Source organism: Tympanuchus pallidicinctus, unplaced genomic scaffold (genome assembly GCF_026119805.1).
Source record: "Tympanuchus pallidicinctus isolate F22 unplaced genomic scaffold, pur_lepc_1.0 scaffold25, whole genome shotgun sequence".
Taxonomy (NCBI): domain Eukaryota; kingdom Metazoa; phylum Chordata; class Aves; order Galliformes; family Phasianidae; genus Tympanuchus; species Tympanuchus pallidicinctus.
Window position 1 is genome coordinate 6209423 of NW_026294742.1, and position 24709 is coordinate 6234131.

The 24709-nt window shown below is 43.9% G+C and overlaps 3 protein-coding genes across 6 annotated transcripts in view; 1 reads left to right on the top strand and 2 right to left on the bottom strand.

Moving 5' to 3' along the window:
* Nucleotides 1-46: 46 nt before the first annotated feature.
* Nucleotides 47-9637, bottom strand: PKD2L2 (polycystin 2 like 2, transient receptor potential cation channel). The gene is made up of 13 exons (XM_052690028.1): nt 9601-9637; nt 9076-9419; nt 7941-8197; nt 6914-7135; nt 6182-6410; nt 5689-5859; nt 4543-4724; nt 3436-3553; nt 2631-2732; nt 1793-1866; nt 1619-1688; nt 740-843; nt 47-265 (listed from the first exon to the last, which is right to left on the bottom strand). Exons 1-13 carry the CDS (start codon nt 9635-9637, stop codon nt 148-150), a joined length of 2028 nt encoding a protein of 675 aa, XP_052545988.1. The 3' UTR covers nt 47-147.
* A 241-nt stretch (nt 9638-9878) lies between these two features.
* Nucleotides 9879-22910, bottom strand: MYOT (myotilin). Of its 4 annotated transcripts, none has more exons than XM_052689411.1 (10): nt 22746-22910; nt 20417-21016; nt 17950-18100; nt 15798-15896; nt 13805-13854; nt 13259-13391; nt 11984-12191; nt 11354-11519; nt 10745-10878; nt 9879-10453 (listed from the first exon to the last, which is right to left on the bottom strand). In XM_052689411.1, exons 2-10 carry the CDS (start codon nt 20848-20850, stop codon nt 10281-10283), a joined length of 1548 nt encoding a protein of 515 aa, XP_052545371.1. In that variant the 5' UTR covers nt 20851-21016; nt 22746-22910; the 3' UTR covers nt 9879-10280. The 4 variants fall into 4 exon arrangements, with proteins under 4 accessions (XP_052545371.1, XP_052545372.1, XP_052545373.1 ...); XM_052689412.1 differs by having other exon boundaries at nt 20702-21016; nt 22746-22906; XM_052689413.1 differs by having other exon boundaries at nt 13805-13848; nt 20702-21016; nt 22746-22905.
* Nucleotides 11432-24709, top strand: part of KLHL3 (kelch like family member 3) — a 112802-nt gene continuing 99524 nt past the window's right edge. Inside the window, exons 1-2 of the mRNA XM_052689409.1 lie at nt 11432-11553; nt 16993-17114. The gene's annotated coding sequence lies outside the window, so the exon portion shown is untranslated. The remainder of the gene's footprint in view (nt 11554-16992; nt 17115-24709) is intronic.

The window sequence follows — 24709 nt, forward strand, 5'->3', positions numbered from 1 at the left end:
AGTTACATTAGTAACTTTAATAACAGTTCTACTGTTAATACACCAATATAAACACATAACAATTGTAAAGGTGTGGGGTTGTTCTTTCTTGACTTTGGATCTCAGCTGTATGAAGGCCATCTCTGCTACCAGATGAGCTCGTCCATTTTACTGTGCTGTCTTGCCTGAAGCATCCTTCAGCTGTTGCATGCTTTTCATAATCCTACTGAGTTTCGCATTAGCATTGTTTAATTCCTTCTCCAACTCAGATGTACGTCTGAGGAGCCTATGACAGACAAATACAGGAACAAACCCTTTTGATGGATTCCCTTAAACTTGTGTTTGTAATCTTTGCGTTTGCTCGCTCATATTGTGTCTGCTGCCAAGGGCCTTCAGTCCTGAAGTACCCTGCCCAAGCACAAGGCTTTACAGTCTGTGTCGCCCTCTTGGCAGCCGTGAGGAAATGTTCTAGAAGAGCGATAATATTTTAAATTCTCTTCTCTCCTCAGTCCTGATTAACACCCTTAATAACTGCTCTACTAAATGTGTTTTCTTTCTCCTCCTTCCTCCCTCTCCTAGGGGGGCTGTTGGCAGCTGTACAAGAACATCTGAAGTGATGTCTTAGGTTCACTGCCTTGGTGCTGCTCTCCTGTTTGTCAAGTTGTTGCTCTGTAAGAGTTTCAGCTAATTCGAGTCAGGGCTGACGCGAGCACCTGGGGATGGCAGTAAGGCGTCAGGAGCAGCTTCTCACAGCACTTACCGCTGAAATTCTTCAGGGAAGACAGAGCTCTGAGAAGCAGCGACGGAGTCGGAGTGGTGAAGGCTCTCTTTCCCTTTCTGTAACTTCGGTAGCTTCGAATGCCTCTAATCAGCACCAGAGGATGGGGGGGGGGAAGAAAAATCACAGTGACTTAATTGGACACTGTCACTCATGCAGGGAGGGGGATGTGCCTGAGCAGGAAAAGATCTATGCAGCCTGGGGGAGAAAAAGGTTCCCATAGGAAAACGGTTTTCCTTCTGTCTCAAAATGATAGAATGCAAGAATACTTCTTTTCAGAAGTGAGAGACTGCAGCCACTGCGTGGAGCAGCGCTTACAGCCAGCCGGGGGGCTTTTTCTTTCTATTGTAAAATTGATACGTATCATTTCAAAGATGTTTTGGAAGTGTTTGCACCAGCTAACTGCAGATATGGATCTACCAAGAACTGCTGGAAACCTTTGTGTAAAGCAAGTTGGAAATAGTTGTTGTGCTGCAAATGCAGCCTCCGACCTAACAGACTGTTCAAAAACAGGCTTATTTTCCATAATTTGCTTTAGTTTAACATTTGGGCAAATTGCCCAGCTCTCAACTTCCTCCTACTGCTAAGACACACTGACCACAGCCTACAGCCATCTCTGCTCTTGTATTTCATGACTTTGTCCAGAGCCCAGACAAGCTTCCATTTAACATTTGGGCCATAACTGGCGATTCTCATTTATTTACAGCTCTACCTTTTGCTATTTCTGTGATGTTAAAAATAGTATTCTGTGGAGAGAAAAGCTTTTGTAAGTAGAAGTGGGTACAACTGTGACACCTTTGGTATTAGTCAGCTTTTGAAATAGAAGCAGTTCCTAAGAATATAGGAAAAAATAAACCTTACCTTCTCATGAGCGCTGCCTCCTTTGGAAGGCTTGGAAATATCCTTTCCTTTAGTGGGTGGAAATTCCTTGCTGCTTGTTCACACAAGTGAAAAAAGACAGAAGTCCTGTGAGAATACGCCTCTGCTTGGCACGAGGGCTAACAGCAAATACTTCAGCTTGGGTTGAGATCTTACCTTTCCAGGTTCTCATCTCCTAGATCTGTATCTGGTTTCCTCAATTTGAGCTTGACAAGGGCTTTATTGTAGCTCTGGACAAAGAATGTTGAGCATGTTAACTGGCTTGTGTTTACACAGAGACACTTCCTGAGGATCTGAGTGGAGTAACAAAGCTGTCTGGTGGGATGCTTTGGCAGTCAAAAAGAAATCCCATAAGAGTTGGTCCTTACTTGGTTCCCTTGGCTCAGAGAACTCACTCTGCTACATCTTAAACTTGTCATTAAATCCTTAAAGTACTTTGCAGCCAAATCCAGTAAGGGTTTTGGTCTTCCAGCATATTCATTTTCATCCTTCTGTTGACTAGGATTAGGAGAATAAGCTTGGGTGGGGGAAACTAAACTCTTCTTTTAGTGATGATATCCCCACCAGAGAGCCAAGTGTAGGCTTTTGGTGTGGGGCCCCTTTGCTCCAGTTTCACTTGGCAATGCAATATCCCTAAACTTGCATGCAGAGAAGAACTTCAGTTTGTCATCGAGGAAGAATAGCTTTGAAAGAAGTTGGTGTCAGGATATATCACAAATCAGGCTGGTCTTAAATGCTGTTTTTAAAAGGATCAAGAAAAGGTAGCTTCCTGCACCCTAGCTTGTGCTATTTGAGTCAGTAATAATTATTAGGAGCTCCAGTGTGTTTAATGGAAGGATTTCTCTGTCAAACATTTGTTAAAGTGAAACAACCACTGTTGGGTGTTCTTAAATGGTTGTGGCCTGGCTGCTTATGGCTCTCTGCTTGTGATGTAGCATAGAAATTCCCCTCTAAACTTGATCTCATTGGGATAGTTACAGAAGCATTCACTTACCTGTCTGAAGAGGTCTGTGATGTGAAATTCTTGATTGGGAATCACTGCAAAGTCTGCTTTGACTTCTGAATAGGTGTCGTTTATAATCGCTAAGAACATGTTCTGTACAGGAAGGATGCAGTTAGATATTTTCCTATGCTAGGCTTATTGTTTTGGGGACTGATGAATGCTAAGGAATGGAACTAATGGAATTGGAAGAGCTGTGTTGGGCGCAGATATGCTTCTAATGCATTTAAATTCCCTGAGAATCTCCTGTTTTGGGAGAGGATTTGCTTATTTCCCCTGTGCAGTACTGGCTAAAAGGCCCACCTCCCTGGAGTGACAGATTTCCTGCTATGTATTGTGCGTTTTTCAAGTGGTGTTTCGGACCTTAGCAATGAAAGCACCAATCCAGCTGGTCTAGAACTTGAAACTATGGAGTCCCACCAAAGTCTTTAAACTTTCCAGCTGACAAGGCTGAAACTTTGCACTTCTCAAGAGCTTCCAAGTAAGTTTTCAGAAGTTAAAATCTCAAGAAATCAATAGTGCAGTAGAGGGAAAGGTGCAATATGCTTGTTCCATGGTGCAAAAGCCCCTTTTTGGCTCTTTACAGGAAGGCAAAGCTGTGAAATGCCTTGCCAGCTTGTGCCAAAGAATCCAAGACTGTCTTACAGCCAAGCTGTGCTGAAGGGCAGACAGGGCAAGTCGAGCATTACAGGCAAAAGTGTCATCTTGGGGTAGGAAGCACTGACTCGGAGCACTGCCCAACAAAAGGTAATCATTTTTTTTTTTTCTCTACTGCTTACACAGAAGAATTTTTACCTACCAGCAAGACAAAGAACACAAAGAACACAAATGAGATGTAGTAAATAGGTCCAAGGATGCTGTTTACTTCTAGGCTTTCAAAATTAAAATCTCCCAGCACAATACGAAACTGTGAGAAACTGCCAGGAAAAAAAAACACAAAACAACACATAAGACTGAGGTTGCCTGGTTTCCTTGAAAGTATTTTAGATGTTACTTAAAATCAGAACGAAATAGTTGGATAGATGCAGTTGATTTCAGTGACTACAGCAGTGGTGAATTAAGAGAAACCAGCATTACGCTGCAGTGGTGAAATGGACATTTAGCACACATTGGAGAGTTTAAAAGTGCAGGGGACTTCCTAAATGTCGTCCAGGAGAAAACACTTCCATGTCGAATAAATTGTTTTGTATTTATAATCGTTTTCTTTTTGTTCCAGCTCTATGATCCCTTGTTTTCCATTAGTATAGAATGTAGTAGTGTAGGTCCCTCTGTCTCCCTAAAGGAGACGTAATTACTAGGTAAGATGCATATTTTTCTGTATTGCATCTTAGGACTACCTTGCATCCAAGTGGGTTCAAAACAGCTTTAGAAGAGTCATAGAGCTTTACGTGGAAAAAGTTGCTTTCAAACAGTCTTGGTATTTTGAAGATATCTCTCTGAAGTCCTATGAAATGTATCTCTAGGCTACACAGTGCACACTGAGGAAAACAGATTGCTACAGGTACAGGAACCATCACAACCAGTTCCAGCTGGCACCTGGAATTGATGGTTTTTTTGCTTGGCGTTACTACAGCAAGTGGCTGAAAAAAAAATTAGGAAGAAACAACGGAGTCAGCATTTGGGGTTTGGACACTCTTGGCTTTGCAGGTGAATGCTTTCTTAAGAGCTGTGATTTCTGTTTCTGAACCCACTCAGCTTGTGCTTTGAACCCTTGGGTCTCTCAAGCAGCCCTTTTGGACATACAATGGCTATGACAAGCAGCTTGTAGGGCCAACAGAATTGCTTCTACGTTATAAAATAGATCTAAGAGCTGGAGAACTGTACCCTCCAAATTCTGCTTATCAGAAGCTGTTTGTGCCCTCATCGATTTGGGGTTTTGCATCAAGAAGTTCAGAAAATTGCATACATGCAGTTTTGAAGAGTAGAAAAGTCATTGACTTGTGACCCGAAGACGAGGTGGCTGAACTGCGCATAGGCAAAGAAAATGGTGAAGAACATGATGGCAAATCCAATGATGTCCTTGGCACAGCGAGATAAAGTGGATGACAACTGTGTCATGGTTTTGCTAAAACTTACGTACTTAAATATCTGCAAGAGAACAGAACATGCTGTTACTGGGGGGTGGGAGGTGGTGTCAATGTTGTGCATTCTCTTAACAGAGCTTCAGGAAAGTTGTCTAAGCCTAATTTACACATGAAGTCTTACCTGGAATTAAGTTGCATTCCAGATGTTAACGGTCTGTATCTGTGGGGAGTGCTGGGATTGGGTGCGTTTTTAGGGAGGTGGAATATTCTGCTGGGCTTCTGTGCTGAAGTTAGGAGATCACAGACAGGCCTCTGGGTACTGCTATGTGTAATCAGCTCTGGCAGAAGGGGAGCCTTAGGCAAGGAGACCTCAAAATAGGCCAACCTCCTGCACCTGAGGATTCCTGTCAGGCAGAGCTGGTGAGGAGCTCTTTTACTCTGGCTGTGAAAACAAGGCTGAACAAAAGTCTTGTCTGATGGCAGTTGTGCTACCGAAGTGACAATGATCAGTTTGTGGGGAAGGTGATGCAGGGCAACGTGCAGCTGGGATGCAGAAAAGATGTAATGAGGAAGCCTGTCCACACAACTGGCTAACAGTCAGTGTTCTCAAACAGCTTCTTCATGCAGCCTTGGCTTGGAGGTGCAGGAAGACAAACTGAAAGCTATGAAAGCTGTAAATAGCTTCACCTACTACAGCCATGTCAACTGTGTAGTTCGGGCTGTGACCTTGATAACACTGAGTCTAGGAAAAAATTGAGTTTAAGGAGGCTGTTTGGCCATGGCTATTTCTCAGCTGTTCAAATGGAGACAGCTGTTCATGTGCAAATTTTTTTTTAGATGGCCTTGGTATTTATGTGACCCATGTTTATGAGAACGAGATAATTTAAAACTCTTCAGGAATCTCATAAACAAAATTCCCCATTCTAGCCCCACCTTTGCAGTTCACCCATGAAAAAGCGAACATTCATAACAAGCTAAGAAGCACCGTGTTTCTCAAGTACAAAAGAAAAAATAGTAAGAGCTGATACCTTTATCCAAGCAAAGAAGACATTGACAGCAATCATGTTATCATAAATGACTTGCCAGAATGCAAGGAAATAGAAATCAGGATAAACGTGAGCATTAGAAAGGAGGTCTTCCATCAGCAGGGACACTTCTATAGTGCGGTAGATGTTGAAGCAAATGGCAAGGATGGATACCTGTAGGAAAGCAGAAGCCAGTGAAACTGAAGACCAGGTACCTCCTCCTTTTCTGACTTGTTATTTTGCTTCCCTGCTCTGCAACTAAAACAAGGTGGATGAGAAAGACAGTAAAGAGTGGAAAGGTCACAGAGCTCCAGACCTCAACAGCAAGGCTAGAAAAGAGTTCAGGGGTGCTAAAGCGTGGTAGGCCTCTCCACTGGAGAACAGTAGGTGAATGGCTCTAACCAGAAAGAGGGGTTTGGGTGGTTTTGGCTTGACTGCTGTCTTGCTTGGTGCTAGCCTGGACTGGCAAGCACAAAAGAATTGAGGAGCAGCTCACCATTATCAGCAGCATATCCAGCCAGTTCCAGGCACTTCTGAAATATTTCATTTTCAGTTTTGTTATTTCTATTGCTTCCTGGATTATGAATGTAACGATGAAGAGGCAAAAGGCAACTTCACAAGAAGCCAAGAAGTAATCATAATAGGAGACGTATCTGAGGAGCTTCACGGAGTGTATCTGAAAGGAGGTGAGAGCACCCCCAGTGGCAGGGAACTCCACCACCAACCTGGAAAAGAGAGACGTGTTAGTTACCGCCCCCTTAATTGTCAGCCCTTAATAGTCTCACATCAGTTATTACCTCGTTAATATGCCTAACTTGACGCCAGCTGGGGCAAATAGCAAAACTTGATGACTCCTCCATCTGCTTGTTCCCCTGTGAAGGGGTTGGGGTGAAGGGGTTATGCTTGTTCCCCTGTGAAAGGGAAGGCTGAGAACAGGAGATCTTGAGATAGCCTTGCTATCTCCTTGCTTCTTGCTATGAAACTTATTCCTATGGCAGCAGCAATCAGCTGTACTGAGCAGACACCTGGTCTGGAGAAAATAAAAGTTCTGGGTCTGCTCTCTGCACTAAGTGAATTTCTGTATTTCTTAATGAATTTCTGTCTTCTCAGTTATTGCCTGAGAAACACAGCTGTGTATACCTGAGGTGATCAGTTTTTCCTTGCGTTCTTGAACAAGCATCGTGCCTCAGTAAACTGGATTTCACGTGTAGTAAAGGTAAGAACTCACCTGACTACACAGAAGAGGTTTATGTTAGCATTAAATGTTGAGAAGTCAATAAATACAGCTCTGGTTCCCCGAGTGATCCAACCATTCTTTCTGAGAAACGCCAGCTTCTCCATGCTCTCCTGCTTCGATCTCGGTAAGGTGAATATAAATCCTCCACTTCTGTAAAAGCCCACAGATCCCCAGTACCACGGGGAGAAAGAGGAGGCAGAAACATATTTCCATCTGTGAGAAACAGGAAAAGAAGGCAGCGAGCCCATGGGAAGCGTGCTGAAGTAAGCTTTAACTTTTATTTTGTTGTTACTTCTTGTGTTCTACTGCATTCACAATGGAACATTTACTCCAGGCATTTAAATAAAGCATTTTCTTTACATGAGACAAGCACGAGGCACGTGACCCACGACTATTCCCACTTCTATATCTACTCAGTACGTTCACAGAAGTGCTTATCAGTCTGGGTTCTGCCCAGTGTGGCCTAGACACCTTAAACCCTTCATATGTAAAAGGAATACCTCTGGGATATGCAGTTCATTGTTGCTGGCATCTTTGCATATTCTTTCATTGACTTAAGTCAATGCTAAACAAAATGTTCAGAGCAGTCCTTTGGCTCTGTTTCCACTCCACTTTAGCATGATTCCAGTCTATTAACATGTGATTTAAGTTTAGGCTTCGTATAACTGAGCATTTCCCCAGAGATGTTAGTGATACAAGACTAACTAACGTGTACTTCTGCTGAAATGGGCTCACTGTTTCCAGTTCCTCCTGTCTTTCCACTAGAAATTTCCCATGCCGAATTCTTGTCTATAATATTGGCATAAAAACAAATGATGGTTTATCTCTGTGTAAACTGAAGAGAAAATGTAGTTCACTGCGTGCAATTTTTACTCGAGAATACTCAAGAAATATGGTGCTGGGGATTTCGTGAGGTTTTCATAAACATTACTGGTTCCAGCTGAAATATTTCAATTTTGAAAATGCCTTCTAAAGATTCAAAAGATGCCACAAGAAAATCTGAAGTAGAATGACTTACTCAGATTCATTCTCCAGACCAAAGTCGGACTTGTCTTCTGCTTGGTAACTGTAGTGGGAGTAACAGCTCTTCAGGAAAGGCTGGAAGTAGGGGTAGATGGTGCAGGTGTTGTTGCGCACCTTCAGCTGGCGGATCTGGGCTACTCCTAACAGTAAATTCTCATAGAAAATGTAGCTGGTGTTTTCCAGGTCGGTCATCGTTCTGTTGTCATACCATGTGTTCCAATAGAGCCCATCCAAGAGCGGTCCCTCTGCGAACTGCATGCACACGTGAGGTTAAGGATTCAAAAGCTGTAAGTACCACAACCGCCCTGCTTTTTAACGTAGGAAACTTGACAGGGTTCCCAGCTGCTTATGGCTGTGCAGTCTAAGGTAGAATACAAACTATGTTCACTACGTACGGTCGTACAGATCTTTACATCTTTTTTCTTTGAGTCCATTCTATTCCCTATGCAATGAAATTCCCAGAGCCATGGAACGAGATTATCATAAGACTACAACCTACATCTGTTTGGAGCTTCACTGAAAGATTACATGGAATTTTAAACAAATGGTTACACACATAACTATTCTATGTTGTTTTAACAGGTGCTTGTTATTTTACTCTCTGAAGATCTGTTTTGACATACGTATTTCTGAGTGGGTTTTTAGTTATCTCAACCTAAAAGAAGCATTTATTTTTTGAGGTGGGGGAATCCTTCCTGTATGTTTCTTCAATGCAGATAGAGCATTTCATTTCAGAAGAACGTGATCTAGAGTGCAAAACAACATGGTCCCATAGTTTGGAACCATCTGCGCACACGTTACAACTGCTTTTAGTGCATCAGCATGCACTTGTATATATATACTGCTATATGGACTAGCAGTAACAGACATGAAATGAGGGAGTACAACGCCACCAGATGAACTGATACAGCCCTGGGTGGCTGGCCTGTTGCTTCCCTTGACTGACTATTCACGTTTCATGACTGCTGTTTGCACCCAGCATTTCTACCAGTGCATTTTAAGATAGTGCTCATCTTTCTTGAGCTGCAGCAACCCAGTGGTGTTTCTGGGGAGGACCAGAAGCATGCCATGCTTCAAATTTGTGCTAGCAGCTTCTTCACCTGAGAAAGCAATCGCCCTGAAAGCCTTACTTTCCAGAAATCGGCGTGACTCCTGATACTCCTGAAATTAATCCCGTCGCTGTCGGAGTAGGGCTGTTCCACAAAGAGGTCTTCCATCACCTTATTCAGGTAATACATGTTGGTGCTCACCATGCCGAAGGTCACTGGGAAGGAAGGACGGCAGGAGGTGAGCGCGGCTGTGCGGCTGAGGCTGCAGAACCCGCAGGGCACGGCTGCGGACTTACTGAAGCTGAGGGTTGCCAGGAACGTGATGTAGATGAGCAGCTCTACCAGGGTCGTTTTCAATTCCGCTTCTTTGCTGTAACTTACCGGGACTGTTGTAGCAACTGGCAGGGAGGAAAGAAGGGTGAAGAAACAAACAAGTGGGGGGGGGTGAGGGGGGGGAGTATGTGAAAGCGTAGCTGATTTTTGGGAACGACGGAAGCCGGACCTGGGCGCATCCCTGTCTGCACCTCAGAGCCCCCGGAGCGCCACGCTCCGTCTCTCCCGCCCTCCCGCAGCTCTGAGCTCGGCGGGCCGCGGCCGTTCACGCACCTCTGCTGCCGCGCCTCACGGCCACCGCGGGCTCCATGGCCGCCTTCGAATCGCAACGGGCGGCCCGAGCGCTGCCGGGAGGGGCGCAGCCCGCTGTATCCCGGCGGTGGCTGCCTCTTGCTCGGAGCCCTGCTCGGGGGAATCCTTCAGAGCGGGAAGGAGAGGTGGCGGCGGCCGTTAACGCGCCGTGAGGAGTTGGAACGGGGCGGCGGGACGGCTGAGGTGAGAGCGGCCGTGCGTGGGGCCGGGCGGCGGGCGAGAAAGAGGCAAACTCTGCGTTGGGTGTTTAAGATTTTATTTGCTTCTACTCAATTCTCATAAAAACACTCTACTTGGTTTTAGTAATCAGACAGCACGGAGTTCTCACCAAGAGCAGTATTAGAGAAGCAGCGCAAGCCCATCCACTTCAGCACGTAGCCCAGCAGGGCGGGGCTGGAGCTGCCCGCGCTGTGAGAGCGGCTCGGCCTGCTGCTATCCTTACGATACAATACTCAGAAAATGGTTATATGCACCAACCCACATAAATAACACCTACCATGGTAAAACGGGAACAGCAGATTGTGCAAGAGTCACAGTAAAAATACGTAGATAGGTATTTTGCTAATTAGAACTACTACCAGTGAACTGCATCTGTGTTGGCACTGTCTCTCGTTGGTGTGAGTTTTCTTCTTTGTTTCCAGTTAAAGTTCGTCGCTTTCATACAGTCCAGACTGCTCAGCCAAACGCTGAAACTCTCCTTCTGGGGAGAAGGCTTGTTTCACATCCAGCCCTCTGCCATTGAGAGCCAAATACTTGCTGAAAGTTGGTCGGACTCGTAGCTGCTTTGGGGCTGGAACTGGCTTGTTTGTATGTGCTGGAACAGAAAAAAGACCCTTTCAATGTCTTCCCAGACCCAGGCTATAGCAACTCAATTGCTTTTTATCTGCACTGTTAAACAGCCGAGTCTTAAGAATTTAACAGGCTGGAAATGAAGGGGAAGGACTACGTTCACCCTGCTTGCTATCAGTGACAGTGTAGTTTTCAGCTGGACTAACAGGCTTCCTTCCAGCAGGCTGAGCTTTGTTAGGTGAACCGTCAGGGTCTGTTCTGAATGCAGCAGGTGGCAGTTCAGGTTGTGGCTGCAGCGCTGTGCTGCGGTACTTACTTGCAACCTCCAGTCTGGCGTGGCACGTGGCCACCCCTGCTCCATTGACTGCAGATACTGTGTACCACCCAGCGTCCTTCTTGTTTGCATTATGAATCAGGAGGCAAATCCTTCCAGTATTGTCATGTAACAAGCTGGAAAAAAAAAGTATTTACATGTAAGTAACTGGAGGAGGAAAATGAGAAGACATTCAAATCAGAGCCAGTTTACATGCTGAGGAGCTGAAAGAGCCCCAGAACAATTCTTACAGGATACTGTGAACTATGTGAACATCAGTGCTGCACTTGTGTTATGAACCAGTGGTAATGCACATCATGGTAGCATTATGGTGGCACCAAGGCCCTTTTGCAGCCCCCGCAGCATCAGAGCTCAACAAACACACTGCATGCTTCTGCACGGGCCTTGTAGCTACTGCTGGAATTCAGCAGCATCTTGCTGTGCCCCCAAAACAAGGCTATCATTTCTGTCTGGCACATGGGCCTGTTCATCATGAGCAGCACACCTAGCCAGCCAGCTGCTGCTTATATTAACCAGCTCATTGAAATGTGATTTAACAAATAGTGGTTATTGTTTTGTAGTACACTAACAGCCAACTTATTAGTAGGATACCTTATTCGGTCTGTATTATATTGTACCATTTCATTGTTTCTTTTCCAGTAAATCCGGGGAGTTGGGATGGCAGAGATCTGGCATTCGAGTCTGGCTGTATCTCCTTCAAAAACCTTTTTACTTTGTGGCTTGAAGATGAAAGTTGGAGGCGTGTGATGTTCTTTTGCTAAATTAAAGAGGAAAGATAAGAAGGAGTTACTGTAAGTATTATACAATTATTATCAAGCTTTAAGATTTCAGAATGCTAAATTCAGAAGGACACTTTTCCTCCAGCATCTCTTAATCTACAGGCAATTCCCATGTGCATGAGGGTGTAGTAGATACAACCTACTGTAGGAGGAGAGTTTATCTGTCCTCTGCTGTCAGCTCCAGAAGATGAGTAAATCCCAAATTCTAGAGATTCTATTACGTTGAAATGCCCCAATACAAGTGCTCTGAAGAAATATTTCATCCCAATGCAATGTGTTAAAATACTTTTAGAAAAGGTAGACTTCTTGTTGTTGTTTGAGCCAGAATGTCTGGAGATTTGTGCTTCCTAATTGTACTGCCACATACACATAGAGGAAGGCATTAGAATACTAAGATTTTCAGAATCTGGCTGAAATCAGTTATCAGTGCTCTCTGTCTTACCAATTACTTCCACTTTTACTGCGAAGGATGATTCTCCTGCACGATTGACAGCCACACATTCATATGTTCCTGCATCAGATGATTTGACTGCTTCAAAAATAAATGAATGGAATCCCTTCTCTGACACTATCATTTTATGAAACTGATCTTGATGAACCATCCTTCCATTCTGATACCACATCACATCCGGGGTTGGCAGCCCACTAACCTGTGAAGGAGAGGAAAGCTGCAGAGTTGAACAGCTTTAAGATAATACAAACCCTTCAGTGCTATACCGAGTTTGAAGTGTTTAGGTGATCAAGTCATGGTCGTACTACAAAAAATTAGTCTTGCCTATTTTTGAATATTAATTGAATAATTGTAGTACTGCACAGAGAAGAGCTGTAGAGAAATGAGCTCTATCTACAAGAACAGAGGATGCTATTCCCACAAACCTCTGTTGTTTCCATCCTGTAAGGCTTTGATTAGGTCAGAGGTGCTTCTTGTGGTTTTGGAGGGAGGGAATTCACTTATCTAATCTCACTCCTAGTACTGTAGCAATGTTACCTATACACTTTTGATAATATAAACTGTGTCTTGCAGATGCAGGTTGCCCACGACACATAGAAGTTAAGCAGTTTGCAGCAAAATAGCTGAAGTCCGGCAAGGGAGTGAAAGTTGTGGATGCAATTAAGGAAAAACAAGCCAATTCACAATCAGATCCAGCAGACAATAGTTGCAGTAAGGTTACATACGCACAAGCTCTAGGTTTGTTTCTACCCTGGGGTTGGAACAGTTGCCATGCAGTCTCAGCCCAGTCTGCTGTTCTGTTTATCTGTAATTAGTGCATTTTCTTGCCAGATTATCTGCTTCAGCAAGAGAATATTTAGAGCCGTAGGGAGGACTCATTATATGCATGCAGTCCTACACAGGTCTTGCTGATCATGTTTTCATGCCACTGCATTCAGTGGGAGTTCCAGTGCAGAGCACAGTTGCCTCTCTATGTGGTTTCTTGGAGCAGAGCTTTAACATTTGGTCTCTGCAGTGAGGTTTTGTGTAGTGATCCACATTTACCATTATTTAGCTCTAACCATTCTCTTATGAAACTAATCCCCCTTACATTATCTAAGGGAAAATGTAGAAACATTTACCTATCTTCTTCCTAGGGAGAACCTGGGAAAGCTGCTGTTAGTGCTCTGGCTTATTGAGCCACAAAGGCACTGCAGCTCAGAGACCTCTGCTCATGCTACATACACCACACAGCTAAGGGGAGTGAAAGTGAAAGGCTGGTATTACTTTGAAGTCAAGCCTGCAGAATCGTCCCTCCTCAATAATTACATCTTCTGGCACTTGTGTAAATCGTGGTTGGAAAAACTTTTCCTGGATTGAGTCATGTCCACGTTCATCTCCTCTGGAGGATGGTCTGCTCCTAAGAGGAAGGCAGTAACAGTTATTCATGTCAGTGTACCATAGACAGATCACTTTGAAGCACTGAGTCCCTCAAGAGGCTTAGGAATGCAGCAGTACAGACCAAGCTTGTTTTTCAACTGTAAGGCACGAGTTTTGATCAACTGCTTATCTTGCTCAAGTTACTCAATTCAACATAGAAACATGTGAAGTCTTTAAACTTTTAGTGATATGCTTAGAATTGACTGGATTAAGACCACAGGCATCAGCCATCATCCACAAATAGATGCGTTTTAGTTGAAAGAAATGAAAATTTAGTAATTACTACTTCAGAAAAAGTGCTTTAGAAACAGAAAAAGAAAAACAATGCTAGCAATGCCTAGAAATATTTGAACTAAGTCACAGAGTCACGCAGCACTGGCTTTTATGCATTACCTTACGTGTGTTGTAGGAACCTGCAGCCTGATGTTTTCTGCATTCTGGTGCTCAGAAAGAAGAGAAAAATTCAATTAACTTAAGAGAATATAGGCTGAATGAGAAGTCATTTTGAGCAGACTGACAACTTGAAAAGTTGTTGGGTTAAGATGTAACAAAATTCACAGCAGGAGATAAGGTGCCCTTTTTTCACTCTAGACCTTTTGCCATGCCAGCAAGTCCTATTAATAGAATGGGACAGCTTCTCATCACCCTGTACAGGTGATAGGTGCTGCAGCTTCGTTTGGCACACTGGGCCTTTGGCAAGCCAATAACCTTTGTTACAGAGGAGACTGGCAGTATCTAAAATGAGAGCTCAGTACGGAGTGTCCTTCCCAATAGCAGGAATAGAAGTGGAATCACTGGCAAGAATTGCATTGTGCCACTTAAATATGGTACCAGTAGCAATGAACACATGCTGAGCTGGAAAATATTTTTCTTTCTAGATCACAGCGCCAACTAAGCTTACTGACAACTCCACCATCACATGGTACCTCTACTGAAGTACCCAGACTGATTCCTGCTTGGACCTTGGATGCTTGGAACATACAAGCAGAGTTTACTACCAGTGACTCATTTTAGCTATGGAATCAGATAGAAATACTGCTTGGAAATTTCTGGAGTGTTTGCCATTACAGTGCTTGGTTCTGCACCCTGTTGCGCTCCATTGCTGTGGAACGCTTAAGCTTGGGTTTAAACTTCAAACATAGATGCAAAGTTCAGTTCAGGGGAAGATCACAGGCTGAAAGGGTTAGCTGGACTTGTGTTCCACAGCCAATTGCTTGTACCTGCTCATTTACACAGGTACTGTACAATGGCTGTTTGTCTTGTGAGATGGTGCTGTGGTGAGGAAGTTGCTGCAGATAGCTGACACTCTATTATATGGACTGACAACATAGTTACATTCCTGAGGAATGAGAGGATGAATCAATCAGTAACTGCAGCATTTAAAAATAAGTCAGAACGATGAGAAAAAAAATCTCCCCAGCATAACCCAGTTTCTCCTTCCGCTTTTTATGGAGCATTTCATGCACTTTGAACCATCTCAGCTATCCTGCTTTGCCTGAATGTTTCATTATTCTCTGGGGAAAAAAAAAAGGAAAAAAAGAGGTTTCTGATACCCATAATGTTCCCTTCTTGTCAGGTGATTGTTGAGGAGAAATAGCTGTGTGTATTCCTCTTTTAAGTGATTTAAGTGTGTCTTGCACTGAGTTTTGCTAACTGCATTTTGAAAGGTGGATGCCAGCCTGCTGGCTGTCTGCATGCCTGCAGCAGGAGGGATGTTTTCTTTAGTAACCCAGTGCCACATCACAGATATTTCCACTAACTTTCATCAGAGAAGTGCTAGAGAGAGCTTTTAGCTGGCCTGTTCTAAATAACTCATGAATGATGCAAGTCGCCTGCTAAAATGTTTTTGAACATGCCAGTCATAATAGATTTTTGGCTCTCAGCATGTGGGCTGCTAAAATAACTGCTTTGTCTTCTCTTAATGATTGCAGGCGTCAGGAAGGGATAAAACCCCACCAGTGCCACCCCAGGGCCCTGACCTCTTGCAGTCGATGTCACTTATTCCAAAGGGTGACAGGTGTAAATCTTGTTGTGCTGGCCAAGTCTGAACTCAGGCTCTTCGAGTGGGTACCTGGATCCCTCACTGTCCTCCCTGCCTGTCACAGCGCTGGGCAGCAGCTGTTGTAATTCCTCCCTAGAGAGGTCATTCCTACAGATCAGGCCCAGCAAAGGGATGGTAGAAGTACTGCCAGTATTTAGTGCTTAAACTCCAATCCACTCCACAATCATCCCCCAAAACATAAAAGATACAGAGTTGTGCTGACAAAAGCTTTCCCCCTTCCCTTTCTAGTGCTGGAACCAAGAAAGCCCTATCTCTCTTCAAGCACAAGCAATTCACAGCACAATCAGCAGGAAATTACCCCTCTGGAGACAGGCCCCCATTTACCTGTGCATTCTGCATGTCTTCACTTTGTGCTTCAAACACAGATGCAGCATTTTCTGGTCCGAGCAGCCTGCGAGCCATCCTTTCTTCATAAGTTAATCGCTTAGAGCAGAGCATGGAGGAATTCGAGTTATAAGTCCATTTACTATTTCAGTTAATCTTGTGAAGCACAATGATATGCCACAAAGTTAGAGTGTTCTCAATGAAAGCAGTGTCTGAATAGAAACACTACGCCCGTTCCAGTGGGTTTGCAGTCCGTGATGCCTACTGAAGTCATCCTCAATATATACAGCAACAAAATGCATAAAAGATTAAACTGCCTGTTCATCAAAGCCTCCCTAATGCCATCTGTGGCCTTCCACGCCTCCCTTCTCTGCTCTGTGATTATTTATGGGTAACTGATGGCATTATCTCAGAAGCCAGAGTCCCAGGGTATCTTTCTGTTAGCACTGGGAAAACTTTCCAAGTCGCTCAGCTGTGGATTTAATTCAGGAGCTAGAGGCTAGGTGCTAGTGTCCCTATTCCCAAAAAGAGAGGAGAGGAACACAGAGCCCTGACAGCACACAGGAGCTTTATGCTAGCAAAGCAGCCACCTTGTGAAACACTGTGTGCCATTCTGAGAGGAGGCCAGAATGTTTCGGCCATGTAACAGTGAGTTTCAACAGTACGAATGCTGCACATGGGGATGAAGACAAGTAGAGTTAAATGCAAGGTCTCCCAGTTTGGTTACTTTGGAGGAGATTATGTTAATTCTGTGAACACCAAGCACCTAGAACTGGGTCTCTCACCATTTTTTCTTGTGCACCTCATGTACAGGACATGTATGCGATTATTGCTTTGTAGATAAGGATTTGGGAAGGCTTAGGGATCTCCTCCTTAGAAGAGATAAAGACTTGGAAGAGTCTCCCTGAGCTCACCGCTGCATCAGGTGTGGCTGAGGCCATCAGTTGCTTCAGACACTGTTGGAGGACAAAGAGAGGAGGACACAGCAGTGATTGCATAAGCCTTATTTTTAGCCTGGCTTCCTATTGGAAGAAGCACTGGCTTGCAATGGCAAACTTTGTTACAGCAGATAGGGTGCTCCTGTTAGGGACATTAACTCATATTTGACCTAATATTTTTCCTTCATTGTTTAAGATTATATATGACACAAATCCATTTCCACTGATAATTATGGTGTAACTCCTTTCTTCTTCAGGGGAAAAGAGGACAGAGACTATAAGCCCTGGGATTTTACTAGCTTGCCTTCAGCCAGAAGCAAGGTTTCTGCACTACAGACCTGCTGACTCCAACATGCTGCTGAAATGTGTTTCCCTACTGGTAAGCCATTTTTTTTTTCTCCTCCCAGATTTGGATTTCTTGACCAAGAGGATTGTTTGTTGTCCCTTCACAGTATAAATAGCTAAGCACTGAGTCTAACACTCTCTTGTAGCTCACTGACTTTATGATATAAAGGTTATGTGTTTGGTTTGTTATCATTCATCTAAAAGAAATCAAAGAGGTTTACCACGTGGTGATACTCTCTTACATAAGCAGGGGTATTTCTCCAACTTTCTAACAATTTGGGGTAGTTTATTAACCCAAATGTTGGAACCTAAGGTCAGATTGTGTCTGAAGAGGGGTTCTTCTTGGGTTTCTGCTGTCTGTGGATGTGACATTAAGTAGGATTCTCAGGAGAAAGTTGAAGTTTGTGCCATGGCTCTAAACATGGCTGTCTCTCCTATACATGTACCTTGTTCCTGATTCTAGCCTAATTAATTTGATCACACAAATTCACAGATCAGTTGAATGGTGTGAGCTGGCCGAGAAGTTGGGATGAGAGAGAAAAGCAACAGCAGCTCTAAGACACCTTTGCTGTGTCAGATGGCTTTCAGAAGTTAATGCCTCCCTTACTGTAGTCCCAGCAAAAGCAGACACTTATTTACCCCAGTAGCTGCATACATACATGCTGACAGCTGCTGTCTCTTTTGCTACACCTTCAGGCCAGTTTTCATCAATCCCTAACCATGTGCATGCTCCTCCATTTGTTCCTAGGCTTCCTTTTGCTTTCTGATAAGTTTGGAGACTTCACCCTCTGCGATCCTAGAGCCAGTCTCTGCATCTCTCCTTGCACTAACAAGAACTGCAGATTCTTTAATTAGCAGATTTCCCTTACCTGGTTGCCATTCTGGAGAAGGTTGTCTTTGCATCGGAGTTTCTTTTCCAAATCCTGGATGAGGGCCTCTTTTGTTCCTCTAATTTCTTGGTCAGATGTCTTCTGCATGGAGTTGATGCTAGCTTGTTTTTTGTACATTGGTTTTGAGTAACTACTCACACAGGAAGAGAAAACAAAGTTACTCCTGTAGGCTTGCTTGCGTCACTACAGTTTTACAAAATACACACGAAGATGACTATCTGCTACCTAGGAGCTGTGGTTCAAATGAACCTGTAAAGCATTTGGGAGATAGAAAGGCCAGGTGGCATAACTGAAGACAAGAAAGGGAAGCAATCATTGTCTAACCATACCATTCAGTGCCCCCCTCTCCCCCCTCCCCCCCCCCCCCCCCAATAGCTTGCTGCGTATCTCCATTCTGTTCTGTTAAATCTTGCAGCAGCTCCCATCCTGGCTGGGGTATGTGCAGTCAGGCTAGCAGTGTTTTAAGGGCACCACTAATTGCACTGAGCTTGGAGAGCCTGTCCAGGAGCAAAAACTGTACTTCTTTACAATTTCATTTGTTAAAAACAAGGGTTTGGGAGCTGCAAATCCACAATGGGATTACAAACTAGTTCATTATGTGTGAACAAATAGCTTATTAATTTTTCTATACTTTGTGGCTGCTGGAAGCATTTGTGTTCAAATGTTCCAGAGCCAAGATAACCACAGGAGTCCTTAGAAGTCCAAGCTACAATTCCTACAAAGCCTGACCCTGTAACCCATACTCAAGAATCAGTCAAGTCTTGGCTATAGTAATAAGTTAGACTTGATTCTGAAAAGTTTCCTCTAAGAAGAGAGAAGCATCCCTCAAAACAGACTGTGAAGGTCTCCTAGAGGTCACAGTGCTCTGGCAGGACCTAAACCAGTTCATTAAATGCAGCAGGACCTCATCTGCTGCAGTTGTGTTCCACACTTGTTTCTATCCAAAATCCTCTCACTCAGGTTGCTTGAGAGTTTAGTAGAGCAAAACAGTTTTAACTCTGCTGTGTGTTTCAGTATTACATGGGCTTAATAGCTCACACAATTTATAACTTAGTAGCCTTCATAGTCTGCCCAAAAGGTTAATAAGTTTCACGCCCCCTTTTGTCCATTTGTATAATGATTAGGAAAACAATTCCTCAGCTCACAAGACGTTGCATTTAATTCTTCAGAGCAGCTTACATAAAAGGCATAGTGAGGCAGCAAAGCCCCTTGCTATGGGAACAGAAATTCTCCACTATGTACACAAAACCCATCAGTTGCTCCAGATGCATACCTAAATCACAAACACTCCTGCAGTGCTTTCAAAAACTGCTTCTAGCATCCCAGCTAGCCTGCTTCATCTTACCTTCCTGCTTCCCTCAGTGCTGTGCTTCAAAAAGACTTAGAAACATTCAGGTTTCCTGAATACAAACTGACACTTAAACCTGAGTTGATATCCACATCAGCAGGAGCCCTCTACCCCCTTCACCTTTCTAATATCCTCAGTTGAATGTTTCCTGGATATGCTACACTGACTTTCAGTGGCCTCCAGCTAGTACTGGCAGGAAGACAAGTTGGTGAGAAGGCAAGACCCAGCTCCCTTAGAGATCTGACTGACCTTGGAAGGTATTTGGATTGCAGCCCAAAGGCAAAATGATATAATACATATTCAGGAAAGAATTTAGTCTTTGGTCTTAAGGGGTAAAAATTTAAAGTGGCTGCCTTTCTGCTAGCACATACAATTAATGAAAACTATACTGTAGATATTGTAGATGCTCATCAGGAGCTGGAACCTGAAAATACTGCTGAGGCTTACAAGGAATCACAGAATGAATTGACCTCTAAGATCATCCAATCCAACCATCAGCGCATCACCACCATTCCCACTAATGTCCCTCAGTGCAACATCCATTTCTTGGACACCTCCAGGGATGCTGCCTCCAGCACCTCCTGTGGCAGCCTGTTGCAATGCTTGGCCACTCTCTCAGGGGAAAAAAATTTTCCTAATATCCAGCGTGAGCCTCCTGTGGTGCAACTTGAGGCCATTACCTTTTGTCCTGTTGCTACTTACTGGGAGAAGAGACAAAACTTTAAAGTTATGTGGGAACTACTGTTGCCTTCCTCCTGTTCGTAAGCCCTATATGTCTGTCTTCTGTTCTGCATACCATTAATCAAGTGATTTCCCTCAAATCTGTTCAAACTAAGCCCAAACAAACAAACCTGCAGAGCAGCCCATGACTTGACTGCCATGCAGCTTAACCCTCAGTTATACCCACAGACACGAGGGCAAGCACTCAGCCTCCTAACTTGGCTCATTCTGCTCACACAAAGCCCTGCTTCACGCATCAGAAGGCAGTGGGAGTTGTCCCATTGGCTTCACCACAGGTTTGGGTTCAGGTCAGTCAGTACATGGGAGAGGCCAGGCCAGATGAAAGCAAGGGGAGGTTAGAAGCCTGTGTATACTTACTGAGGTTCCATAGGAGGAGTTTGGCTGTTAAAATCAGGCTGCGAGGGTAGCACTGAGCACAGGAATGCTGCGGGGGTTTGGTTAGGCATGGATATAAGCCGCTGCCCAGATGATGAGCTAGCAGGAGACTGCGCAGATGCAGGTGTGACGGGATATGTGGATTCCTTAGGGGCACTACAGGAAGGTGAGGAGAGCGTGATTGAAGAGCTCAGCGATGACGAGGAGGAGAATTTCTGCCCACTAGGGTTACGAGGCTGGATTAGAATGGAGGACTGTTTGATTTGCCTGCTTGACTCTGTAGAAGTTGAGGCTCCTGGAGGCTGCTGTTGCCCTTGGCACACATTCTTAGACTGGATAAAATGTTTTGGACGTTCGTAGTTAAACATGGTTGGTTGGCACATAGAGGAAACGGACGGGAGATTACGGACACTCATAGGAGAGCTTTCACGGCTGTCCTGGGTTTTGGTTGGTGACAACTGGCTTTGGGTGGGTGGCTGGTAAAAACTAGGTGGCAGGCCACAAAAGCTTTCTTGGCTGGGCTCCTGAATAGAATGGAACCCTGGCCTTGCAGGATAGAGGCTTTCTTGGAGCGGATTTTCCCTTAAGGAAGACAATACAGATAAAATAAATGGTACATCAGAATTTCAATGGCAGAAAAACTGTGTTTGAGCAGTCATTAGCAGTCCAAAGAATACGATGTTCAGGCAGCTGATAGTTAAAGCTTAAGCTTAAAATAAGAAGATTTAGGATTGATTAGAACTCTTTATAAACTATACAAACATTTCAGGTTACAATAAGGAGTCACACACTCTATCAGACGCAGCTGTGGAGCTCACCACAGCTATCTGATCTGCAAGAGCCCTCTCAATTCTAAAAGGAATGACGCTGCATTTATTGCAATAACCCATCACCAAATTTACAGACAGCTGGAGATACTATTGCTAAGCAGAGTGATATGCAACACATCATCCTAACTACAGCTCTGGATCCTGCAGCTTCATACCCTGACAAAATATTGTATATACTATTATATGCAGAATTGGTTATTTGTGCTGAGAAATTCCTTACGCGGTAGGGAAACATGAAGCAAGTTCCACTTTCTTTTCTATCTAAAACTAAACTTTGGAAACCAAGCACCCTGATTTCTTCCCCAGGAGCTTTTGAATTCGGACTGTTATGTAACAAATTGAGACTTGGGACTTGGAATACTGAAGACCACACTTCTCTGTTGGAAGCCATTCGCTGAGATTTGCTGTTCTGGCTTATAACTCCTGGAATGGCATAACTGCAGGACGAAGTAGGGCTCTCCAAGCTGCTTAGGGGTCCTCCACTTATTTTGGAAGCCACTGATATCTAAATGTAGGTATATCCTATCAATTCACAGCACAAGAATGTTTCCTTTGAGTGAACTGAGTACGTCTGTGAGGACTAGCAACTAACTTCAGCTCTGAGATAATTAAATACCAATTCCTCCCCCGCCAAATAAATGAAAAGTTACTAATAAAAAATGAGAATGTAAATCCACACAGTTACATGTGCTGGAAAAAATTGTAATCTTGTCCCACTGAGATCAGCTGTTTAGCTGCTATATATACACAGTATATTGTATTCCTCTCATTGGAGAGCCCAAAGAGGTGAGAAATTCCTAGGGGAGAGAATCAACTGAAGACATTGCTCTTGTCTGTCTTATAAAGTTTCAAAGCTTTCATTTCCTAAAGGTAATTACAAACACTAGTTGTAAATTAACAATAAGTAAACAGGTTTCATAGTAACAATTCCCTGATTTTCTCCTGGTTGTGTTCTTGGAATTTGAAGCCAGCTCAGATTTTCTGAAGCGTATCCAAACTATCTTCTCATTCACTGGTGCAGAAAACTGGTCGAATCTTGTTTTTTTATACTGCTTTGACATCAGTGTACAGATTCATTCTATTTATGTACAGGATCTGTACAGACCTTTACCTTCTTTCCTAGAACACTACGGTTCTATAAGACCCTGAGCTGCTGCTCCCCATGCACAGATCCGCTCCTCGCACCGAGGAGAAAGTTACATTTCCCTTCAATGACTCCACCATGCTTTGGGTGGAAACAGAAAAATCCAAGCAGATTTTTACTTTACAAGATGACAACAAGAAGCAGTAAGAGCCACTTTGCTTTTTCAATCTTTTTTTTTCCCCTTCTTTGCCTTTCACATTACACTTGACACTACAGTACCTTAAAGGTACATTTCTATTTCTATCTCAGCATTACCCAGCACGTTGTAATTTCCCATGCTAACTCACTAACCAGATTTGCAATAAAAAGTGCTGAGAAAAAAAAAAAAAAGCCTTACCTAGAGCCTAGAAGTTGTCACCTGGGCTTTAACCCGTATTTTGGGAAGGGACCGTCATTCACTGACACAGACTGTCATAGTAGCCCTCTGCGTAGCATTATAAGACCAGAGACTTTAATGTGCTGCCAGCAAATGACACTGCTGGACCTGCCTGTCCTCCTGCCTACACCAGTGTCAGAATAAGAGTCTCCAACCCAGCCCTTGCTGAGGGCACTTTATTTATGGGCCAGAACCTCATTTTTTGGCAGGTGCCAGCAGTCAGCAAATCACACTGTGGGCAGTGGTGAGACCTGGCTATAGAGTCCCCCCTAAGTCCTGCTTTGTTGAGAAGCTCAGTGAAATTCCTTCTTTCTTCATTTACCACATCCAGCAGCAGCTAATTGTAGTGATTAAAACTTGGTACTGCTTTCAGGACTGCGTACACCCTGGAAAAGCCAGCTGTCAGGGCTGGGAAGGAAGCAGTGAGCAGCACACTGCAGCACTGCTCAGAGCTGGCAGTGCCCTGTGCTGCACATCATAGCACACAGGAATGCTGCTGCTGGTGGAGTAACCACTAGTGTCTGAAGAGTCATTCATAAGCTGAATAATACCAATTAAATGGGCTTGGTGGTAAGGCATTCTTTGATGATATATTGCTGTTTGGGGCTATTATTATGTATATGAACTTAGATCAGGAGAGCCAGCCAGGCTGCTTTCACCAGATCCTGCTGGCAGATTAGGTGATGCCTTTAATCAAAGGCTGCAGAGCTTAATTGCATCTTAAATTAGCGTTATAGCATTTAAGTATCTTAATTATAGTTTAGCAACCGTTGCCTAACATGCATACTATTGTTTAAAAAACCTCCAAGCCAGGCCGACGGGCCCAGCCTTGCAAGGGTGAATCCTTCCAGTACAGCCACCTCTGAGTTAACCTGCGGTGAGGGTTTGTATTTAAGCATCAGCTCACCATTTGTGGACAATATCTACAACCAGGTGTTGATTGGGTGCTAATTTCTTTCATTTCCTTCTGGTGAAAGGCAGAGAGGGAAGGAGCATGGCCTGGTTGTTGCAGTTTTAGTTAAAATAGACAAAGTGTGGTTTGTACGGAGAGTTGATTACTTGAAAAAATAAACAAAGGAGCGTAAGCGTGGCATGAAGGCTTGTTCTGCAGGAAGCTGGGAGCAGCTGAAGGCCAGCTCTGTGTGCAGATGGGCTCTCTGCCTTCCCATGGGCTCCAACGAGGGTGCAGCATGCTGCTTTCTGGGCCAAAGCAGGCTGCAAGGCTTCTGTTGGAGGAGATAGCTTTGTGCTTAAATGGCTGCACACAACTGGCACGACTTGTGTGAGAGGGAAAGAACAGAAGTGTGTGAGATCCAGCAGGTGGGAAAGAAACTTGAAGGAACTAGAAGCTCAAGTGTTGAAGGCAGAGGGGTAAATCTGATAGCTTATGCTGGGGGGAAGCTGATAGTACCTGACCAGCTGCTGAGATGAGGTTTTCTGTACTACTTCAGTTTTCTTTTTTATTACTGGTGACACACTGCATCTGAGCAGGTTCTCCTGGTTCCTCAGTGATGCAGCAATGACAGTACAGGGGAAAAAAACAAAGCTAGGAATCTTTTTATTTACTGAGGAATTGTCAAAGCTATCTAAAAATACCCATGGCCTCTTCTTTTGCTTTGATTGAGTGGTTTATATTAACTTAATAATCAGTATGGAGTCTAGCAGGACTGGTTTTGGTCCCTTTCTTTAAGGCTGTTGGGAAGGATGCTGTAACCTGTAAGTATAAAGGCTCAAAAGGACTAATGGCAGCTGTGCTCCTCTAGAACTGCATTTCTGGCTTTTATGGAGTGTCTGTTGCTAAGCAAAAAAATTGAGAAGTACAAAGATCTCATTCATTTTAGAGTTGTTCCCAGTAGTGGCTTTGTCCTACCATCCTGATATTTGTCAGGAGTTCTTTTTGTCTTCGGTAACGGTTTCAACCACAT

Excerpts from the sequence above, each read along its gene's own strand:
- PKD2L2 (XM_052690028.1), bottom strand. The coding sequence starts at position 9,637 with ATGGAGCCCGCGGTGGCCGTGAGGCGCGGCAGCAGAG. Across the intron at positions 9,420-9,600 it reads CGTGAGGCGCGGCAGCAGAG|TCTTCACCCTTCTTTCCTCC; the intron begins GTGCGTGAACGG and ends CACTTGTTTGTT. Across the intron at positions 3,554-4,542 it reads TCTACTCTTCAAAACTGCAT|TTTCTCACAGTTTCGTATTG; the intron begins GTATGCAATTTT and ends TTTTCCTGGCAG.
- MYOT (XM_052689411.1), bottom strand. The coding sequence starts at position 20,850 with ATGAGTGTCCGTAATCTCCCGTCCGTTTCCTCTATGTGCCAACCAACC. Across the intron at positions 15,897-17,949 it reads TTCTCCAGAATGGCAACCAG|CGATTAACTTATGAAGAAAG; the intron begins GTAAGGGAAATC and ends CTCTGCTCTAAG. Across the intron at positions 10,879-11,353 it reads TATAATACAGACCGAATAAG|CTTGTTACATGACAATACTG; the intron begins GTATCCTACTAA and ends TTTTTTTTCCAG.